The sequence below is a fragment of the Ambystoma mexicanum genome, chromosome 3p (assembly GCF_040938575.1).
Source record: "Ambystoma mexicanum isolate Mex_15411 chromosome 3p, UKY_AmexF1_1, whole genome shotgun sequence".
NCBI lineage: Eukaryota > Metazoa > Chordata > Amphibia > Caudata > Ambystomatidae > Ambystoma > Ambystoma mexicanum.
Window position 1 is genome coordinate 1009368157 of NC_090925.1, and position 20773 is coordinate 1009388929.

The 20773-nt window shown below is 48.9% G+C and overlaps 1 protein-coding gene across 2 annotated transcripts in view; it reads left to right on the forward strand.

Moving 5' to 3' along the window:
• Window positions 1-20773, forward strand: part of L3MBTL1 (L3MBTL histone methyl-lysine binding protein 1) — a 1278801-nt gene that overhangs the window by 558611 nt on the left and 699417 nt on the right. For both annotated transcript variants that reach the window (XM_069652331.1, XM_069652332.1), the window contains exon 11: window positions 10821-10921. In XM_069652331.1, coding sequence (XP_069508432.1) covers window positions 10821-10921 — 101 coding nt within the window. The remainder of the gene's footprint in view (window positions 1-10820; window positions 10922-20773) is intronic.

Below are 20773 nucleotides of genomic sequence, written 5' to 3' on the forward strand. Positions count from 1 at the left end.
TTAACGCTCACCGTGTCTGCTTCTGCTCCTGGACTACAGCCACGCCCGTCTTGAACCTGGAAGACCTGCAAGGAAGGAAGAGAAGAGAAAGGTGAAAACCAAGGATTATTTCAAGCTTCTTACCTGCATCCGGAATCTTCTCGCCAGCATCCCTGAAGGAAGACTTCAATTTAAAAGCATCGCGTTGCTCGCTGTAGCGCCACGCTTCACTCGCCTATCCTGTCCTCGAGACATCTCCCGGCTCCATCGCGGCTGTCAGCATCGGACGCCACATCTCTGCACCTAGGAAAGAGAGGAAGAAACAAAAGGTGAGCAGAAGGACACACAGAAGGAAAGCCTGATTAACAGCCATAATACTTACCGGCTTTTCTTCCACATTTCGGGTCGGCGCTGCCCCGTTGGCAGGTACCGTACCCCGGCCCCTATGGGGAAAGGACTAGAGACATTTCAGAGGAATGATGAGGACATCTAGAGGGATCGCCCTCATTACTACTCACCTCGGCAGGTTAACCCCTCGACGCATCGCCTTCATTCTGCACCTGAAATAAAGGACAGACCACAGGTGAGAAAGACAGAATAAAGGGGGCCTCACTTGAACTTTGAACTTTCATTCTTACGGCGCATCGCTCAGGAAAGTCAAGTGGATTTTGCCAGCGCCATTCTGAAAACCAGTGAAGTAACTGGACGAACGCGCGCCCCTGCACCAGAAGCAGGATGCAGAGTTCAACCTTCCAAACCATAAGGTGAGCTTAAACCGGGTTTGGAGGAATAGAGAGGAACGGAGGGGGGAAGGGGGGAGCTAGCACACCATTCTGCAGACTGTTAATCCCCTTTCTCATCTGCAGAAGGTTATTCCTACGGGCCAAGGAAGCACGATTTGGAGGTCCTGTCCAATTGGTGTTCCGGGTCCTGCGCAGCACGCTAGAAGAGGCCGCAGTAATCCAGACTAGATCAGCGCCCCCGTGGGAACCAGGTGGGCGTTACAGAACGCGAAGCCTCCCTACAAATTCCCACCCAGGCGCTATGGAAACTTCCGAGACTGACCAACTGGCCCAACTACTGGGGGAATTACGGACCGAGGTACACGCCGCTCATCAAGAGACTAATGCCCTCAGAAGAGAAGTGATTGTAACAAGGGAAAGGACTGATGACCTGGCTAGACAGCTTTTGCAAGGTCAAGCTGGACAAACTCCTTTACCCGGTTCTGGGGGGAACCCTACTCCTGTGGTTTCCAGTAACCCTGTGCTGATTAATCTACCTGCAAACATGCCACTGGCCCCACCCGAACGCTTTGCTGGGGACCCCAAACGATTCGCCGTATTCATGAATCAGTGTCGTTTGCACTTCCTATGCAGACCCGGGGCCTTCCCTAATGATCAGACCAAGGTAGCCTTTGTGTTGTCATATCTCAGCGGCTGTGCTGCCGATTGGTCAGTCCCACTGGTAACTCAAGATGACCCGATTCTTCGTGATTTTCAAGGGTTTCAAACAAGCATGGAAAAGTTATTTGCTCGACATTCCCAGGGACAGGCTCTGGATGACGAACTTCTATCTCTGCGACAGGGCAATCAAGACCTTCTATCCTACATTGCGACCTTCAATAGACTAATTGTGGAAACTGGTTGGCCAGAGGATAAAAGAATCACGTTATTCTATCGAGGTCTACGCGGAGAACTTAAAGATGTCCTGGCACAAGTTGTAAATCCGCCCCAAGAATGCACTGAATATATAGACTTAGTGGTCCAGTTGGATCACAGGCTGCAAAACAGAAAAGCAGATCGGTCCAAGTTTCAAACCCGGGTGTGGGCCAAAACCCACGCTAACCCCAAGGGGGCTGGTGCCTCGGAGCCTATGCAAATCGGAGGAGTTAAAGGACCCCTAACTCAAAAAGAACGGGAAAGAAGACGACAGATGCAATTATGCCTTTATTGTGGGTCCTCAGGACACTTTCTACGAGATTGCCCGGTTAAGCCGCCCAAGAAGGTGGTAGGAGCCGCTGATAAAATCCATGGAAACTCTGTATCGGGAAACGACCACGCCAGGCAAGCGTAGGGGTCCGCTTGCCGAGCTTGAAAACTAACTCTCAGACCTCGCATTTCATTGTGCCAATGGTCCTCATAGATCCGGAACAGCCAAAACGGTTGCATGCTATAAAGGCATACATCGATAGCGGGGCTAAAGGAAACTATGTGGATCGAGAATTGGTCTCTAGGATAAACCTCCCTCTGCGTCCTAAAACCAGCAAAGATGTCATCACCACTGTAGATGGAACCGAAATTGCCTCTGGACCGGTAACACATTCCACAGCTGAGGTGACACTTGTAGGTCTGGATGGCCATCGGGAGGCAGTTGTGTTTGATGTGATCAAGGCTCCGCAGTTTCAGCTTATTCTCGGAGTCCCTTGGTTAGAGACACATAATCCTCGAATTGATTGGCGAGCGAAGAGAATAACCTTCCCGGATTGTGCAAAAACCTGCTACCCAGAAAATCCAAAGATTAATCTAGCATCAGTAACCTCTGTCCCCGTGTAACTACCTCCAGAGTACCAAGACTTTCAGGACGTCTTCCAAAAGGAACAGGCCAACACGTTGCCTCCCCACAGATCGTACGATTGCCAAATCGATCTGGTGCCCGGTGCACAACCCCCTTGTAGCAGGATTTATGCCCTTACTGAACCTGAGAATCTGCATTTGAGACAATATTTAGATCAATACCTCGCCAATGGTTTCATTCGCCCGTCAATGTCCCTGGCATCTTCAGCTTTGTTCTTCGTGCCTAAAAAAGAGGGCGACCTTAGGACTTGTATCGATTACCGCGCATTGAACCAGATAACTGTTAAAAATCGTTACCCTCTGCCTCTGATCCCTGAACTCCTTGACCAGGTGAAGGACGCTTGCGTATACACCAAGTTAGATCTCCGGGGGGGCTTATCATCTGGTACGAGTAAAAGAAGGCGACGAATGGAAAACGGCCTTCCGTACAAAATATGAACTATTCGAATATCAGGTGATGCCTTTCGGGTTGTGCAACGCACCTGCTGCCTTCCAATTCTTCATGAATGATGTCCTTCGGGAACTCATCGATGTCTGTGTTATCGTGTATATCGATGACATTCTTGTGTACTCCTCTTCGGAATCTGATCACAGAAAACATGTCAGGGCCGTCCTAGAGAAACTGCGCCAGCACAAACTGTTTGCCAAGCTGGAAAAATGTGTTTTCCATACCACCGAGGTTGAGTTTCTCGGATTCATCCTGACACCTAAAGGGGTCCGAATGGATTCACGGAAAGTGGATGCCATCCTCAAATGGCCATCACCTAGTTCAGTGAAAGGTGTCCAAAGCATGCTTGGTTTTGCCAACTTTTATCGCAGGTTTACCCAGAGTTTTCACGTGTGGTGCAACCCATCACTGCACACTTGCGGAAAAATAAACGTTTTGAATGGACCAAGGAAGCCGAACAGGCCTTTCAGGAGTTGAAAGCTAAGTTCACGTCCGCACCTATTTTGAAGCACCCGCGTCCTGATCTCCCATATATAGTCGAAACCGACGCGTCCAGCTTAGCCATGGGAGCTGTCCTGTCTCAGAGAGACCCTGAAACCAACCAACTGCACCCCGTAGCATTTTGGTCCAGAAAGTTCTCACCGCCGGAGATAAATTATGCGATTACCGATAAGGAACTATTAGCCATTAAGTCCGCCTTTAAGGCTTGGCGGCCTTATCTCCTCGGCGCCCGGCATACCATCACTGTGATCACTGATCACCGAAATTTACAATATTTCAAGACTGCCAAGGCCCAATCGTCTCGACAGCTCTGATGGGCCTTGTTCTTTGCTGAGTTCGATTTTGTAATCACCTACCGCCCCGGTTCTAAGAATGGTAAGGCAGACGCTCTATCCCGAATTGGAATGGAAGAAATAGACCCAAACTCAGAACCTGTGCCGATAATTCCCGAACAAATAATTTTGGGAATAACCACTTTACAAACCCTTGAAGACATTCAAGCACGAGTAAAACAAGTCCTGGACTCTTCAGCCTTGCAGGATTGGATCAAGAAGGGGTCTAACTTTTCAGTCAAGGATGGCTTACCTTACTTCCAAGGACGCTTATTTTTGCCAGAAAAGGAATTGCAAGAACTGGTTATTTCCCATCATCATGACACCCTGATGGAAGGACATCCTGGCATTGCCAAAACTGAGGAAAAGGTTAGACGACAATTCTGGTGGCCTTCCTGGCGAAAGGATATTAAATCTTTCGTGATGTCCTGTGGAGTTTGTGCCCAAAACAAAGGTTAAAAGACAAGACCCGCCGGTCTTCTTCAGCCCTTAGACATTCCACCAGCACCTTGGCACACCCTGTCACTAGATTTTATCACAGACCTGCCCTCTTGTAATGGTTACAATACTATTCTGGTCGTGGTGGATTTATTTTCCAAAATGGCCCACTTTATTCCGTTGAAAGGATTACCTTCAGCCTTTGTTCTTGCCAAGGAATTCCTCGAGAATATCATCCGTTTGCATGGAATCCCGTCCATACTAGTCTCCGATCGGGGAAGCCAGTTTATTTCTCATTTTTGGAAAAAGTGTTGTCAGCTGCCACAAATCGACGTAAGACTCTCGACCAGCCACCACCCACAGACCGATGGTCAGACGGAGAGAACGAACCAGACCCTTGAACAATTTCTACGATGTATGTTGCACCAATCGGAGGGTAATTGGAAGGATATTCTGTGGGTGGCTGAATATGCTTATAATAACTCGATACACTCTGGAACGGGTCAAATACCCTTTTTTACCCTATATGGACATCACCCTGTACTTCACACTTGGACTCACCTTCGAGCCTTGAAATGCCCGCAGTGGATCATTTGCATTCTACGATAACTCAAGCCTTCAAGGATGCAACTGCACATTTGCAACATGCGAAAGAGAAATACAAAAAGAATGCGGATCTACATCGAAAGGAGGCGCCTCCGTACCAAATTGGGGATCAAGTATGGTTGGCTACCAAACACTTATCGCTCAAGGGACCTCGAACTTTTAATCCAAGGTATTTAGGCCCTTACTCAATCAAAGCTATAATTAACCCAGTAGCAGTAAAGCTCGATCTACCAGCCAACATGCGGATTCACCCCGTTTTTCATGTGTCACTTTTGAAACCAGTACAACCAGGAACCAGATTAATAAAGCCATCAGACCCAATCCTGATAGATGGAGAGCCAGAATTCGAAGTAAAGAACATTTTGGATTCCAAAATCTTAAAATCAAGCTTTTCTATCTAATTGATTGGAAAGGGTACGGGCCTCAGGAAAGGTCTTGGGAACCCAGTGATCACGTACATGCACCTCGGCTGGTAAAAAGGTTCCATCGGAATTTCCCAAACAAACCGAAACCTCCAGAAGGAACGGCCTTGGGGGGGGGGGGAGTGTTGTCATGATGCCTACCCCCGGAGCATCAGGCCAGGCCCAGCACCCCCGGAAGCAGGCATCATGCCCTCGGGTAAAAGCCCAGCGGCCCCTTATAGGGACTCTTTGGACTCAGTCCTGGCGCCTTTGGTGCCAGGCTCATGTTGGACATCAGTCCTGGCACCATAGGCGCCAGGCTCATAAAGGGAGGTGTTTTGTGCACTTACCTGATGCAGACCATGCTGCACGCTTCAGGCCTCCCTGAGACCTGAAAGGGACTATTTTTTCATAGGGACTATTTTTTCACTCGGGCGTGGCCAGGGAAGGATACATACCTAGTTGGGGAAGGATACATACCTGGGACTTCTTTGGGGGCTATTTAAGCCACGCCCAGACAGCAGCTCATGCTTCGCGTTGTTCTGCTTCCTGCAGCTTAACGCTCACCGTGTCTGCTCCTGCTCCTGGACTACAGCCACGCCCGTCTTGAACCTGGAAGACCTGCAAGGAAGGAAGAGAAGAGAAAGGTGAAAACCAAGGATTATTTCAAGCTTCTTACCTGCATCCAGAATCTTCTCGCCAGCATCCCTGAAGGAAGACTTCAATTTAAAAGCATTGCGTTGCTCGCTGCAGCGCCACGCTTCACTCACCTGTCCTGTCCTCGAGACGTCTCCCGGCTCCATCACGGCTGTCAGCATCGGACGCCACATCTCTGCACCTAGGGAAGAGAGGAAGAAACAAAAGGTGAGCAGAAGGACACACAGAAGGATAGCCTGATTAACAGCCATAATACTTACCGGCTTTTCTTCCACATTTCGGGTCGGCGCCGCCCCGTTGGCAATTACCGTACCCCGGCCCCTATGGGGAAAGGACTAGAGACATTTCAGAGGAATGATAAGGACATTACTACTCACCTCGGCAGGTTAAGCCCTCGACGCATCGCCTTCATTCTGCACCTGAAATAAAGGACAGACCACAGGTGAGAAAGACAGCATAAAGGGGGCCTCACTTGAACTTTGAACTTTCATACTTACGGCGCATCGCTCAGGAAAGTCAAGTGGATTTTGCCAGCGCCATTCTGAAAACCAGTGAAGTAACTGGACGAACTCGCGCCCCTGCACCAGAAGCAGGATGCAGATTTCAACCTTCCAAACCATAAGGTGAGCTTAAACCGGGTTTGGAGGAATAGAGAGGAACGGAGGGGGAAAGGGGGGAGCTAGCACACCGTTCTGCAGACTGTTAATCCCCTTTCTCATCTGCAGAAGGATATTCCTACGGGCCAAGGAAGCACGATTTGGAGGTCCTGTCCAATCAGTGTTCCGGGTCCTGCGCAGCACGCTAGAAGAGGCCGCAGTAATCCAGACTAGATCAGCGCCCCCGTGGGAACCAGGTGGGCGTTACAGTCGCGCCCAATCCTGGATATGACGCCTCAACAAATACCTAAAATCCCAAAGGTTCAGGATGGTCACGTTGCAGCAAGTGCTCAGCCACCTGGTGGAAGGGGATTACATGACGACGCTGGACCTAGAGGATGCCTACTTTCCCATTCCCATACACCCAAAGCATCGAAAGTTCCTGCGCTTTATAGTTCTGTGGCGTCGCTATCAGTTCAGAGCTCTGCCATTTGGCCTAAAGTCAGGTACCAAGGGTTTTCACAAAATGCTTGGCCCCAGTGGCAGCTCATCTACATCCGAAAGGCATACTCGTATACCCTTAGCTGGACGACTGGCTCTCAGGACGTGGTGATACAGCACACAGAGGCGACCCTATGCCTGCTGACGGAATTCAGATTCTCCATCAATTATCCAAAACCCTGTATAGTGCCATTGCAGATCGCGCTGTTTCTAGGTGCCCGCCTCAACACAGTGGCATCCTTCGCATACCTCTTTCAGGCGAGGGTAGTGGCCATCTTGGGGAAGGTACATCGGCTGTCCACAGTGCAATCCGTGACCATTCTGGCAATCAAGTCATTAGTAGGTATGATGTACTCGTGCATCCACCTGGTCCCGTTTTGCAGGCTGCAGATGAGGCCGCTTCAAGAGTTCCTGGCTGCCAGGTGGTACCATGTCACATGAGGATGGACAGACAAGATTACCTCAACTTGGAATTCAGAGTCCATACAATGGTGGGGAGTGTCCTCAGACCTCACTCAGGGTCCCCCGTTTCAAGTCACACTGTGCAGTCCTACACCAGGGGGTCTCTGGCTGCCGGAAGAGAAGAATCCATCAGGGTACATCTGGCAGCTATATCATGATACACCCGCTCACCGGGCAGACCATCATTGTGGTCCCACAGGCTCGTCAAAGAATTCATGATGGGCCTCTTCATATCCTTCCCTCCAGTGAAGTCCCCTGCTCCAGCGTGGGAGCTCAATGTTGTCCTCACCAGGCTAATGGGGCCACCATTCGAACCAATGGATCAGGCGTCTCTGAAGTTTCTTTCTTGGAAGACCGCATTCCTTGTGACCATCACCTCGGCCAGGCATGTTGGGGATATTCAGGCTCTCTCCTGAAAACACCCATACCTGTCGTTTCATGCTGCAAGGCTGGTCTTTCGGACTCACCCTTCCTTTATGCCGAAGGTTCCGTCTACATTCCACCTTAACAAACCCTTCCTGCTTCCAGTCTTCTTCCTGAATCATGCTTCAGTTGCTGAACTGTCACTGCATAGGCTGGACATTGCTTGGGCCTTGAAGTTCTATGTGGCTCTCACTAAGGGTTTTCAGAAGACTGCTCAACTTGTTGTGAACTTTGGTCCTGTGAATCAGGGAAATGCCCTGTCAAAGGCTTCCATATCCAGGTGGCTCTACGGCTGCACCATGCACCATCATCGTCTGGGCGACAGACCACTCCCGGGCCGTCCTAGAGCTCATTCCACCAGAGCCATCACTGCAACTACAGTATTTCTGTCTGGAGTTCCCCTGCCAGACATTTGCAGGGCTGCTACTTGGAGGTCTACGCACAACTTTGCCAGTTCTGCTGTGTTGACCGGGAATCCAGGGAGGAGTCCAGAGTTGGTCAAGCGGTACTGCGCAACCTATTTGCTTGAGGTGAGTCGGTTCCAGGGCTAAGTGTTTGTACTTCTGTTGAGCTTTGCCACCTCCCGTGGTTGTGTATGTCTGTACTAGTGTATAATCGTATTCGTGAGCATGTAAATCCATGCCAGACCCAATGCTGGAGAAGGAACAAGTTACTTACCTGTAACTGTTGTTCTCCAGCATGGGCTTGGCGTGGATTCACATGCAAACTCTCCCTCCTTCTCCACAGTGCTCTCTGGGTTCATACTGGCAACTCACATGCTTTGAATCTGAAGACACCCTCCAGGGGTGGGACTCCGGGAAGGGTTGTCATTAGATGGGTGCAGTATGACCTAGTCTCCAGCGATTGGAGAGTGAGAGAAAGGCAGTTTTCAAGCTTTTAAAGAAAGCAAGACCGCTCCCTTTTTCTTTCTGAGGATGCCCGGCCTAATGGCAGTGAATATTCATGAGCATGTGAATCCATGTAAGACCCATGCTGGAGAACAACAGTTACAGGTAAGTAACATGTTCCTTCTGACACAAATGCATTTGATTCCTATGCTTTTTGCACCATTTACAAATAGGCAACTTCCATAGAAATCCATTGTACATGCTCCCTGGCATGCGAAAATAGCAGGTAGCCTTCACACAATTTGCACAACAAATTGCAATAAGAAAGAATAAAGGCGGTTCCACCTGTTATAGTGTAAATGACAAAAAGTCACAGTGGAAACCTGTGCGTGCAAATTTAGTGATAGTCATAGGGGCTGATACGTTACCCCATAGGAATGAGCAAAAAGACAAGGGAAATAAAGCAGAATTACCTTCAAAGGTTAGGCCAGCAGTCAAAACAAAGCAAAAAGAAAGGGTTTCCCAAAGAAGTCTGAGAGGAGAGCAGCAAAAAGAAAATCTTTCCTAACAACTTCCATTCACCATCTGCACTTTTCCCATTGGTTTAGCAAGCAAGTCGTGGGCCTAATTCACACATGTATAATTCAATAGCATCCTGCCTTAGGATATTTGGATCCTCAAAGAGGAATTCAATTTAGTGTCAACCTGACGCAAATGAATGTGCACTACTAAAAAAACTTAAGTACGTCCAAATTTGATTTGGGGCCTAGCACTAGTATCAGCTAAAGATCATACTTCTAGTTAGCCTGCCCTGCATATCAACGGGAAAGGCATGCAGAAGATGCCCATCCCCTCAAGAAGTCAAACTAAATATCTGGAGCATTTTTTACAAAAGCTAATTTCTTATTGGAGGTGCTCTTTAGTTTCTTTGCTTCTTCCCTTTTTATTTCTGTGTTTGTGTTTATTAGAGGCAGAACAAGAATCAATTTTGAGATACTTTACTGCAGGAACCAACAGAATAGATTCAACTATTTTTTTTTAAAGGGCCTACACTAAGGCTTACCAGTCTTGAGAACCACCTTGTGGTGACGTTTGCTGAGGGAACTAGACAAAGGCCTGTTAACCTGTGGGCATCTCGTTCCTGAATACCAGGACCAAGAGAGACAGACTGGGTAGGAGCCCTATGAAGCGTCTCTATAGAGCATCACCTAAGATAGGCAATCGGTTAGGACCTGGTGTACCACAAGATACCGGCATTACCTTTTTTCTCTGTGCAAATAGCACACCCGCCCTTACTTGAGACTAACAAACTGTGCCTCAAGTAAATAAGTTATTCAGTATGCAGGCTGTTGTTGTATCCCCATATGTGGGCTGAGGGGAACCCTCTTTATGATGGCTCTATGTAGTACCAGGTCCCTTCTTACCTGGAGCAAACCATTTGCCTGTGAACGAAGTCAATGTTTTCTATAAAACATCTGCAAAAGCATTTATTATCGAATGGATGCCATTGGGTGGGCAGCAGATCAGTCTGTAAACAGAAAGACACAGAACAACCAGGACAATGCGAGAATGCTTTCTTTCAGGCAGCCATGTGTATCCCATTGTTTCGAGAGAATCACAAGGTAGGCTTCTTTGAAATCGATATGACATGAGTGGTACCTGCTAAGAAAAGATTGCACACCAAACAAATATCCAGTCAGCTGGCGAATGAGAAAAACAAAGCTAGAGCACAAATAATTTCGCATGTACTTTTTCTGATCAAGCATTGGAAACACTACAGCTGAGCAGATGTGTGCGCAAAGGATACAGTGAGGCAGGGTCTGGGTTGTGCATAAGGAACCAGCCCTCCGTGCCCTGTCCTTACACTTTTTAAAGTGCTATAACATAGTAATGTTCTTGTAAAAGGGTGGCGGTAGTGTCACTAAAATGTAAATTTGCAAGAGCCAGTTGGGACTTTAGTGAGTAGTTCAAAGTGCACATTTATTTGCATTGTATTGAATCAAACATTACATCAATCTCCATTTATTTCTGTATTTTTGCTTTTTTTCTCTTAAGGGTTTATAGGGTACAGGGAGGAAGATTTCAGCTGGGCCAGCTATCTCAGAATGACAAAGGCTCAAGTGGCGCCAAAGCACCTCTTTCTGATGCCAAATACTGTGAGTATGTAAGCACGTTCGCTGTTTGTCTGTGATTGAAAACATTTGCAAATATCTACATAACCTCCATTTTACATGAGACTGTGTGGTAATGGCATCAAAGTGGAATTGTGAAGTCTAGTGAGCAGAAGAGCAGAATATGCTTCTGTAATTGCACATTGGTTTCAATAATCTTTTGCTATTATAAAGAAGCCTATGACAAACTATATGGAGTTCTCAGCTTAGATGTGTGAACGAAGGTGCGCAGATGACTGGAGTTTGTTTCATGTTCCTAGATGAGCCCAACTGTGGGAATGCAAACTCAGATGGGCACTAAAGTGCAAATGTAATATCAGATACAAGAATGTCACAAGATGTATGATCTTAAAGTGGCAGATGGGTACCGCGGAGTTACTGTACAAATACATGTGATCCCAGAAACATGAAAGTAAAGTGAAATACGATATTCTGTTGGTGAATGTAAAAGGTATATTAATCTAGGTGTGTCAATGTAAAAGTAATTAACAGCCGGCATCAGAGAGGCATCAGGGGGTCTCTCAACCTGTTCAGAAGCTCGAAATGCTGACTATATACCTCATGGTATTACCTGCGTTCCGAGCTTCCTCAGAAGCAGGAGGCCGCCATCTTAAATGTCGGGCACAAGGTAAATCTTCCTGCATCCCCCACTCACCCACCCCCACCCAATTTACACCCTCCCATCCCAACCCCTGCCTTGTCCCTGCTGAAGCCAGGAATCCACTCTGTTCTGATGCGTCCCTACCGCTGCAATGGCCGCCATAGAACGGGAGATGGATCTACCTGTAGTTCCCTTCTCTCTATTTCCATGGTGGCCATTTTGTTTTCTGGTTTTGTTTAAGTGGATAAACGGCTTCCCCGCTGTTTCTCCTCTTAAGAAAACACACTTAGCACACAAGAAAGCATTCTGGGGTGCTAATGGGAATATGCCTCTCTGTGGTTGGACATTACTGGGTCAGGTAATGGTCCGAGTGAAGTTTGCCAATACCCCCACCACCGCGTTGGAGCATATTGCTTAAGTATGACTCCATAGATGTGAATGTAAAGGGACATAGGATTTCAGCTTTGCGCTTGTAAAAGTAAATATGACTACTGCGTGAATTGTCACAGGCCGAGGGATCAAAAGCAGACATGAGTCCAAACAAGTTAAGTGTAATACTCATTTACTTTTACCAAACCAGAAAGGTAGGAGTATGGCCTAATGTCCAACAGGGAGAAGCTATAACAAAACAGAGATAAGTTTAAATATAATAGCGCAGAGGGTCAAGGAGAACACAGACAAATGAGAGGAATGCTCACTCTCTAGTCCAAAATAGGACTGTGATTCCAAGTACAGAGTCCCTAATCTACAACATTTTGAGTTCAGGGTTGCATTTTTCACACAAAGTCACACACAGTACCTGTAAGCTCCAAACACCCCATGATCGTTCATGATACATATCAAGGCTGGCCCTCGTGTAATTGTTGCACAATGACTTGTGTTGAATCCTTCAACTCCGATTCCTGGGTGTGTAAGTGATGACAGTTGATTTATTCTCTCTCTCTCTTTCGGACAGATTTTCAGGTGGCAAGCATTATTGTCATGCCCCACTATGGAAGAGGTTTTTGCAAATATGAAGGGTTTCCATGCTTTCTTCCTCCTGGGTACAGTTACCTAATTTCCAAAGTATGGATCCTCTTTTCTCTCTCAATTGTGACCTTTCCTTCAGGCCAATACCCAAAGCAAATCTCTGCCAAAACAGAAATGGGTGACTCTTCTTAGTCAATGTCTGATTTTCTCTTCCTTGTCCTCAATACTTCCTCCTCCTTCTTCTTTTCTTTCCTTTCTCTCCTCCATCACCAAGCTCCTCCACACATGTCTGCTCTCCTCCAACTTGTTTTTTCCTTCTTCCAATGATAACCTCTCCTCCTTCACCTCTGCCCTTTTACTCTTCCTCCATGACCTTTCCCTACTCCAGCTCTTATGTGATCCTCATTTCTGATGCTTGTTAATCTGCTTAGAATCACATGCTGTGCATATGGTCCGACATCCAGTGGTAACCGCAGAGTATTGCATCTTTTCTTTCGGGGTACCGAAATGGGACGTTGGCATAGGCGTGTCTTAACCACGATCCTTATCGTGACGTGTAGTACCCAAAATCCCTCACGTGCCGAGGTCCCTCAGATTGTTTTTTTCCACCCAGATAACTGGTCGCCCTATAGTGGAGTTCTTCATGAGACATTGTTTATCTTACCAAATTGTCGGTTTAATCCCCGTTAAGTCACTTCGCCCATCAAGAACATCTTTGACGAAGAAGACGGGGGAATCGTCTACGGCTGTGGGTTCCGGCGCCTAAGATCCGGCGTTCGGAATTCCACGTGGTTGGGTCTTCTGGCCGGCATACACAGTAGCGAGAGTGGGCTCGGGGTTTGCCATATTGTTAAGAATTATGTCTTTCCTCTTTTGCACTGCTTTCCTTTTTGGTCTGGTCACCCTTCCCTTCTGCTATGGAAAGGACTCCATTTAGGTTCTGCCCTGTGTGTAGGGTCAGCTATCTGTGGAAAGACGAGCACACGTCGTGTAACGCTTGTCTCCCCCTAGAGCACGACGAGAAGCGGTGTTCGGCGTGTAAACTCCTTAGACCTAAAACCCTTAGGGAGCGCCGGTTGAAGCGGTGGGCTGTGTACAGAATGTCACGCGTGGAGCCTCCCTCCCCTGTCGCGACACCAGCCGAAAGTGAGGGGGGTACATCGGATGACCAAACGTCCAACGCGGACGTTCTAGACCTTGAGGTCGACTATTCTAGGGCTGCCACGCCCGTCCCCGACCCTTCCAGGCTCGACTCCGGTCTTGCGACAGGGACCACACCCGGAGACAGGGGCGTACAATCGCACCGCACAAAGCACACAACCCAAGCGCCCTCCTCGACGACTTCGTTGAAGAAGGCGAAAGCGCCAACAGGTCCGCTGGAAACTTCGGCGGCGCCCACGGATCAGTCTGATCCGAAGCCTTCCCCGCATCCGCAGCAGCGCATGACGACTGGGCATAACAAGGGCGCTACTCCCCAAACTACACGCGCCGAAGTTTCAGAACAAGAAACTTCGACGGATTCCAAGGCCCGTACAGGCCCGAAAACTACGAGTAGGCCTCTACCCGAGAAGCCATCCACTGGCCCTTCTGGAGCCGCTGAAGCCATTTTCACTGCCGACACATCATCGGAGGCGTTGTCTCACGAAGATTTGGTGACCATCCGTAAGAGCATCAATAGGATTGCTACGGCGGTGGGCCTAGTACCAGTTGCGCCCACAGTTATGGGCCAATCCGCTGAAATGTTTTCCACGGATTTGGAAGACGATACCGAAGACTCTTACGAAGAAAGCCAGGTACCCCTCTCAAGCACCCTGAGGAGATCCTCTCAACGCCCTAGGGCGGAGAACATGGTTCCTACTCAGCTAGGTCCATTTGGGTCATCCAAGTGGACCACGGAGCAATTCGAGGGGTGTATGGATCGGCTGGAGCAGTTTTTCAGGGTTTCTGATCAACCTCCACTGAAAAAAGCTCGGGTAGACCCTAACCCTCAAACACAAGATGTCCAACACCTAGATGTCCAACACCAAGTTGACTATCAAGAAGATGTCCAGATGGACAGGTATAGAGACATCTATACAGAAGAAGAGGAGTCTTTTTTCTGGACAACTATGGGGAAGATCGAGGATCAACGGACAACTGGGAGGACACCCAGCAGGACGATCACAACTCTGATATCGTCTGCCTCGACTCTCCCCCATCCACCCCGATTCGACACGCTTCCCCGGTGGATGAAGAATTGGCTTTCAACAACATGTTGAAAAAAGCAGCGGAATTCTTTAAAATTGCCACGCTTGAAGCCTTGCCCGAACAAGATTTCGCGGAGGACATTATTAATGAAAAGCCTCCGGGAAGCCAGTCTATCCCTCTCTTGAGCTCTGTAAAGAGACACCTGGCCCCTTCCTTACTTGCACCTGCTCAGACTAGGGCTGTGAACACAAGGGTCGAAAAACTTTTCCGACCCTCCCCCACCGACCTGCTTTATATCAAAGGACACGCAATCCCAGACTCGCTGGTGGTGACCAACACTCTCAAGAGAGCAGGGGTTCCGCTTGCCACAGGAGAGTCACCCTCGGACAAGGAGTCCAAAAGGTTGTATGCCTTAGGCAAACTGGTTACGTCGGTGGCGGCCTATACCGTCCGGATTGCAAATAACACATTACTGGCAAACTATGTCGATGCCCAATGGAACCTACTCCAGGAAGGCCTTCAAGAGGTTCCGGAACCAACCAGAGCCAAGCTTCTCGCCATTGTCTCGGAGGGCAAACTTGCCAATCAGAATGTGGTAAAGAATACCCTGGACACCGCAGAGACAGCAGGCAGGTCTCTCGCACAGGGTACTCTCCTAAAGAGGCACGCGTGGCTGTGCACGTCGGGCTTCAGGCCTGAGACCCAAGCTTCCATAATAAACAAACCCATCGAAGAGGCCAACCTCTTCAGGAAGGCGGTAGATGATGCGTTGGAGACAGCCAAGAAGGAGCACGAGACTATTAAGTCGCAACAAATTTCCCAGAAACCCTCTTCACAAAGGGGCAGTAATTCTCGGCGGTCCTTTCGAGGACAAGCCCGCACCACTCAAAATAATTTCGGCACGGGCAACTTCAACTCAAGTCAACCTGCTGCAAGCCCCACTTACTACCCCCAGAGGGGTCAGAAGCGCGGAAAGAATAGAGGCAGAGGCTCCAATTCCAGAGGAGTGTCAACTTCGGGTCAGAAATGACCACAAAGTCCAGGTCCCCTCCCATGTCTCCCCGGTCGGGGGGCGATTAACATCTTTCCTCAAGGCATGGGAGGGGATAACTTCAGACCAGTGGGTCTTAAAGACGGTCGCCCACGGTTACTGCGTGGAATTCGCCCGACCTCCACAGTTCATACCGCCGAAACATCGACGCCTTTCACCGGAACATCTGCAGATCCTGATCCAAGAGGTGGAAGCGCTGCTGGGAAAGGACGCCATAGAAGCCGTCCCGATTCTTCAGGTAAACAAGGGTATCTATTCAGTGTACTTCCTTGTACCCAAAAAGGATCTCACCATGCGTCCTGTTCTAGACCTTCGCCCAGCGAACAAGTTCATAAAGCCCCAGAAGTTTTGCATGGTAACACTGCAAGAGGTGATCCCATTGCTAAAACAGGGGGACTTCATGACAACATTGGATATGAAAGATGTATACTTTCATATTTCAATGCTGCCAGCGCACAGAAAATTCCTAAGGTTCGTGATTCAGGACAAAAACTACCCGTTCAAGGTACTCCCCTTCAGCATAGCCTCGGCGCCAAGGGTGTTTACCAAGGTCCTGGCAGTGGCAGCGGCACACCTGCGCAGACTTTCAGTTCCAGTTTACCCTTACCTCGACGATTGGCTCATCACGGGGGACTCGTTCGACGTTTGTTTTTCGAACATCCAAAAAACAGTAGACCTACTGTTCAGTCTGGGATTTTCAGCCTGGGATTTTCTATCAACGAAAAGAAATCCAGCTTAGTCCCCAGCCAAGTAAAACAGTTCCTGGGGGCTCTAATTCGTACGCAAGACGGTCTAGTCTTTCCTTCCAGCAAGAGGGTTCAGAACATGCTCTCTCAGGTTCCTCAGTATGTAGCCAGTCGAGAGGTGACGGTACGCAAAGCTATGCGTTTGCTAGGGATGATGGCGTCATGCATATACTTGGTCCCCCACGCGCGGCTGCGCATGCGTTCCATGCAAGAGTGGCTCAACAGCCAGTGGTGTCAGGCCAGAGGACAATGGGAAGATCTGTTGGTTGTCTCGCCAGCCCTCGTTCTCTGTCTGCAGTGGTGGTCGAGGGAGAACCTCTTGAAGGGGAAAACCTTCACCACCCCTGCAGTGGAAGCCACTCTCATGACAGACACATCTCTCACAGGGTGGGGGGCTCACCTGCTTCAACAGACAGTGCACGGAGTGTGGTCCCCTCAGGTAGCGTCCAACCATATAAACCTACTGGAGCTACTAGCAGTGTTCAAAGCATTGAAAGCCTTTCAGGAGCAACTGCAAGGGAAGACAGTGCTGGTCCTAACCGACAGCACAACAGCAATGTATTACCTGAATAAACAGGGGGCACTCACTCTCCAGGACTTTCCAAGCTGTCCCAAAACATCTGGGTATGGGATCTCAAACACAAGATGTTCCTGATATCCCAACATGTTCCAGGGGAACTCAATCTTCTGGCAGAAGTACTCAGCAGAGATTTTCCTCTGCCAGAAGAGTACGAATGGCGACTGCACGAAGACATTGTATCCAACGTCTTTGCAGAATGGGGGTTTCCAGAGATCGACCTGTTCGCTACTCAGGAGAACGCCCATTGCCAAGATTACGCCTCCAGGTACCCCCAGAACCGATCCAAGTGGAACGGTCTCTGGATAACTTGATCAGGGAAATTTGTCTACGCTTTTCCCCCCCCGACTCTCCTTCTGAACAAGATAGTATACAAGATGCACCAGGAACCAGTCACCATGATTCTGGTGGCTCCCATGTGGGCCCGCCAACCTTGGTTCGCGCACCTGATGGAAATGTCCCCCTCCCCACCAGTCAAGCTGCCCTGCCCGTACAACATGTTGTCTCAGGACAGGGGGGGGACTCTGCACCCATGCCCCCAAACTCTGAACTTAGCAGCCTGGCTCCTGAGGTCATAGAGTTTGGACATCTGCAACTCCCTCAAAGATGCATGGACATAATGAGGGAGGCAAGAAAGCCTAACACACGTTATTGCTATGCCAGGAAATGGAAACGTTTTGTCATCTGGTGCAGTTCCAAAGGCATCAATCCCACCGATTGCTCACCTTCACACATTGCGTTATATCTAACCCATCTGTTGGACTCTGGGTTAGTCTTCAATTCCTTAAAGGTTCACCTAGCGGCGTTGTCAGCCTACACCACGTCACAGCAGAAGGTGTTGTGGTGGAAAATACCTGTGATTAAAGCCTTTATGGAAGGGGTTAAAAGAATGTATCCCCATCACTCACCCAGCCTCTGGTGGGATCTAAATGTGGTTTTAACTAGGCTCATGGGACCCCCTTTTGAGCCTATGCATAAAGCTAGTCTCGAAGACCTGACTTACAAGACAGCCTTTCTAGTAGCTATCACTTCTATCAGACGAGTTAGTGAACTACAGGCCCTCGGTTTTGGACCCCTTTGTTACAGTCCACAAAGATAAGGTAGTTCTGCGCACACATCCCAGATTTGCACCGAAATTTATTTCGAAGTTCCATGTGAACCAGTCAATCGAACTACCCACGTTCTTCCAGAGACCTACTAACATGGCCGAAAGAAGCCTTCACACACTAGATGTGCGCAGGGCAGTCATGTTCTACATGGATAGAACTAAACCACTGAGGAAAACTAAACAATTCTTTGTTTCAGTGGCAGCTGGTAGAGAAGGGGACCCTGTCTCTAAATCAGCAATATCAAGGTGGATTGTCAAATGCATCACACTATGTTACACTCTTGCAAAGAGAGAACTGCCCTTCAAGCCTAGAGAACATTCTAATCGAGGCACTGGGGCATCCATAGCATTCATTGCAAATGTGCCCCTAGAGTCCATTTGCAAAGCGGCAACCTGGAGTTCTGTACACACCTTTACAAAACACTATTGCCTAGACACTCATTCTAGGTCTGATTCTCAGGTGGGACAAGCAGTACTAAGACATATTTTTTCTACTGTTCCTTCTCACAACCCACCTCCAACTCCGGGTACTGCTCGCTAGTCTATGCACAGCATGTGATTCTAAGCAGATTAACAAGCATCAGAAGACATGCATTACTTACCGTAAAAGCATTTCTGATGATTGTATCTGCTTAGATTCACATACGCCCTCCCTGCCTCCCTCGCTCGAGGTGGAAGGAACATAGACTTCTTACTACTTTCTCTCTTCATGTACTCACTCACTATAGCCTTGGGCTCTGTCATGGCAGAAAAAATACAATCGGAGGGACCTCGGCACGTGAGGGATTTTGGGTACTACACACGTCACGATAGGGATAGTGTTTCAGACACGCCTATGCCGAGGTCCCCTTTCGGTCCCCCGAAAGACAAGATACAATACTCTGTGGTTACCACTGGATGTCGGACCATATGCACAGCATGTGAATCTAAGCAGATACGATCATCTGAAATGCTTTTACGGTAAGTAATGCATGTCATCAGTCAGCATACTATGGAACATCCATTGAAGCTTGTGCATGGAATTGTGCCAAATCAAAGCCTTTCCACAAACTGTGATATATGATATGATATATGGCATTTATAACGCGCCTATACACAAGTGTTTCAAGGCTCAACGAGGCAAAGGAGGGGAAACAGAGGGCAGACAGAGACAGAGATCCTACTAGGCCAGGTGACTTTGAGATTGCGCAAGTGTAGGGGAGTGGGGAAGGGGAAAGGTGCAGGGGGAGGGGAAAGGGGAAAGGTGCCAGGGGAAGGGGAGCAGGCAGTGCAATACATAGGATAACAGTACAATAAATAAGACTATAAGTACAATAAATAAGACAATGAATAAAAAGTGCGGCCAGCTGAGGGTAAGTGCAGAAGTCAGGGGTCAAGTGCTAGTAGGGGCTGCAGGGATTCAGACAGTCCTGGGTGCAAGGGTTGCCAGGGGTGCAGTGCAGGTGTGCAACTGGCGGGGAGGGGACCTGGGCCCGAGATCACAGGGTAGCCAGGTAACCAGTGCAGTTTAGATTCAGCCAGGAGATCAACAGGGGAGAGGACGAGAGAAAGCAGAAGCAAAGAGGAAGGTTTTGAGGTGCTTCCAGAACCGGAGATGGTTCCCCTCAAGTTTCAGAGAGGCAGAGAGGCTGTTCCAGAGGGAGGCCCCAGCAGAAGAAAGAGATCTACCACCAACTCGCTGTTTGGAGAAGCGACTGACCCTGAGGGAATTGGAGGCGGATGAGCAAAGAGCTAGAGACAGAAGATATTTAGGAAGAGAGAGTTGAAGGTATTGAGGTCCCAGGCCTCAGAAGGCCTTGTGGACAATGCAGAGGGTTTTGAACTTAATCCTCGCTGTAACTGGGAGCCAGTGCAGAGATTTCAGTCCTGGAGGCCAAGGCAAGTCTCACAGTCCTGTTTTGGATGAGTTGCAGAGGGCAGAGAGTAGAAGCGGGCAGATTTAGAAAGACGCTGTTGCAGTAGTCCAGCCTACAGAGAACCAGAGCTCTGGAGACAGTGAGCTCTGGGGGAAGGAGAGGAAAGGAAGAATACCTTTGAGGAGGTGCAGCTGGTAGTGTGACTTCTTATAGACGTCAGAGATGTGAGGAGAGAAGGAAAGCGTGGAGCCGAAGATGACCCGAGGTTTTTAGCCTCACAGGTTGGGAGCAGGAAGAGGGCCAAGAGAGGCTGGCCTGAGAGTGACAGGAATGGAGGGAGCAGGTGAGCCGATGAGGAGAATCTCGGTCTTACTGGCATTAAGGCAGAGATTATTGGCGGCACACCACTCCTGGATGGGGGAAAGACAGTCCGAAATGAGAGAAGAAGGGGTGGCAGAAGGGAGCCTGAAAATGAGTTGTCATCCGCATAGCACTGAAAGTTGGGGCAGAGAGCTGCAATGCGGTGGGCAAGAAGTGCCAGGTATTGGTTGAACAGCCAGGGAGAGAGGTTAGATGCCTGGGGAACACCACAGGTAGAGCTAGAGGAGAGAAAGGACGCAAGTTGGACTTGGGAGGGTCGATCAGAGAGGAAGGAGGTCAACCAAACCAGAGCCTGATCGGTGATAACCACCTTATCAAGGAAACGGTTGAGCAGGATGGCATGGTTGACCATGTCAAAGGC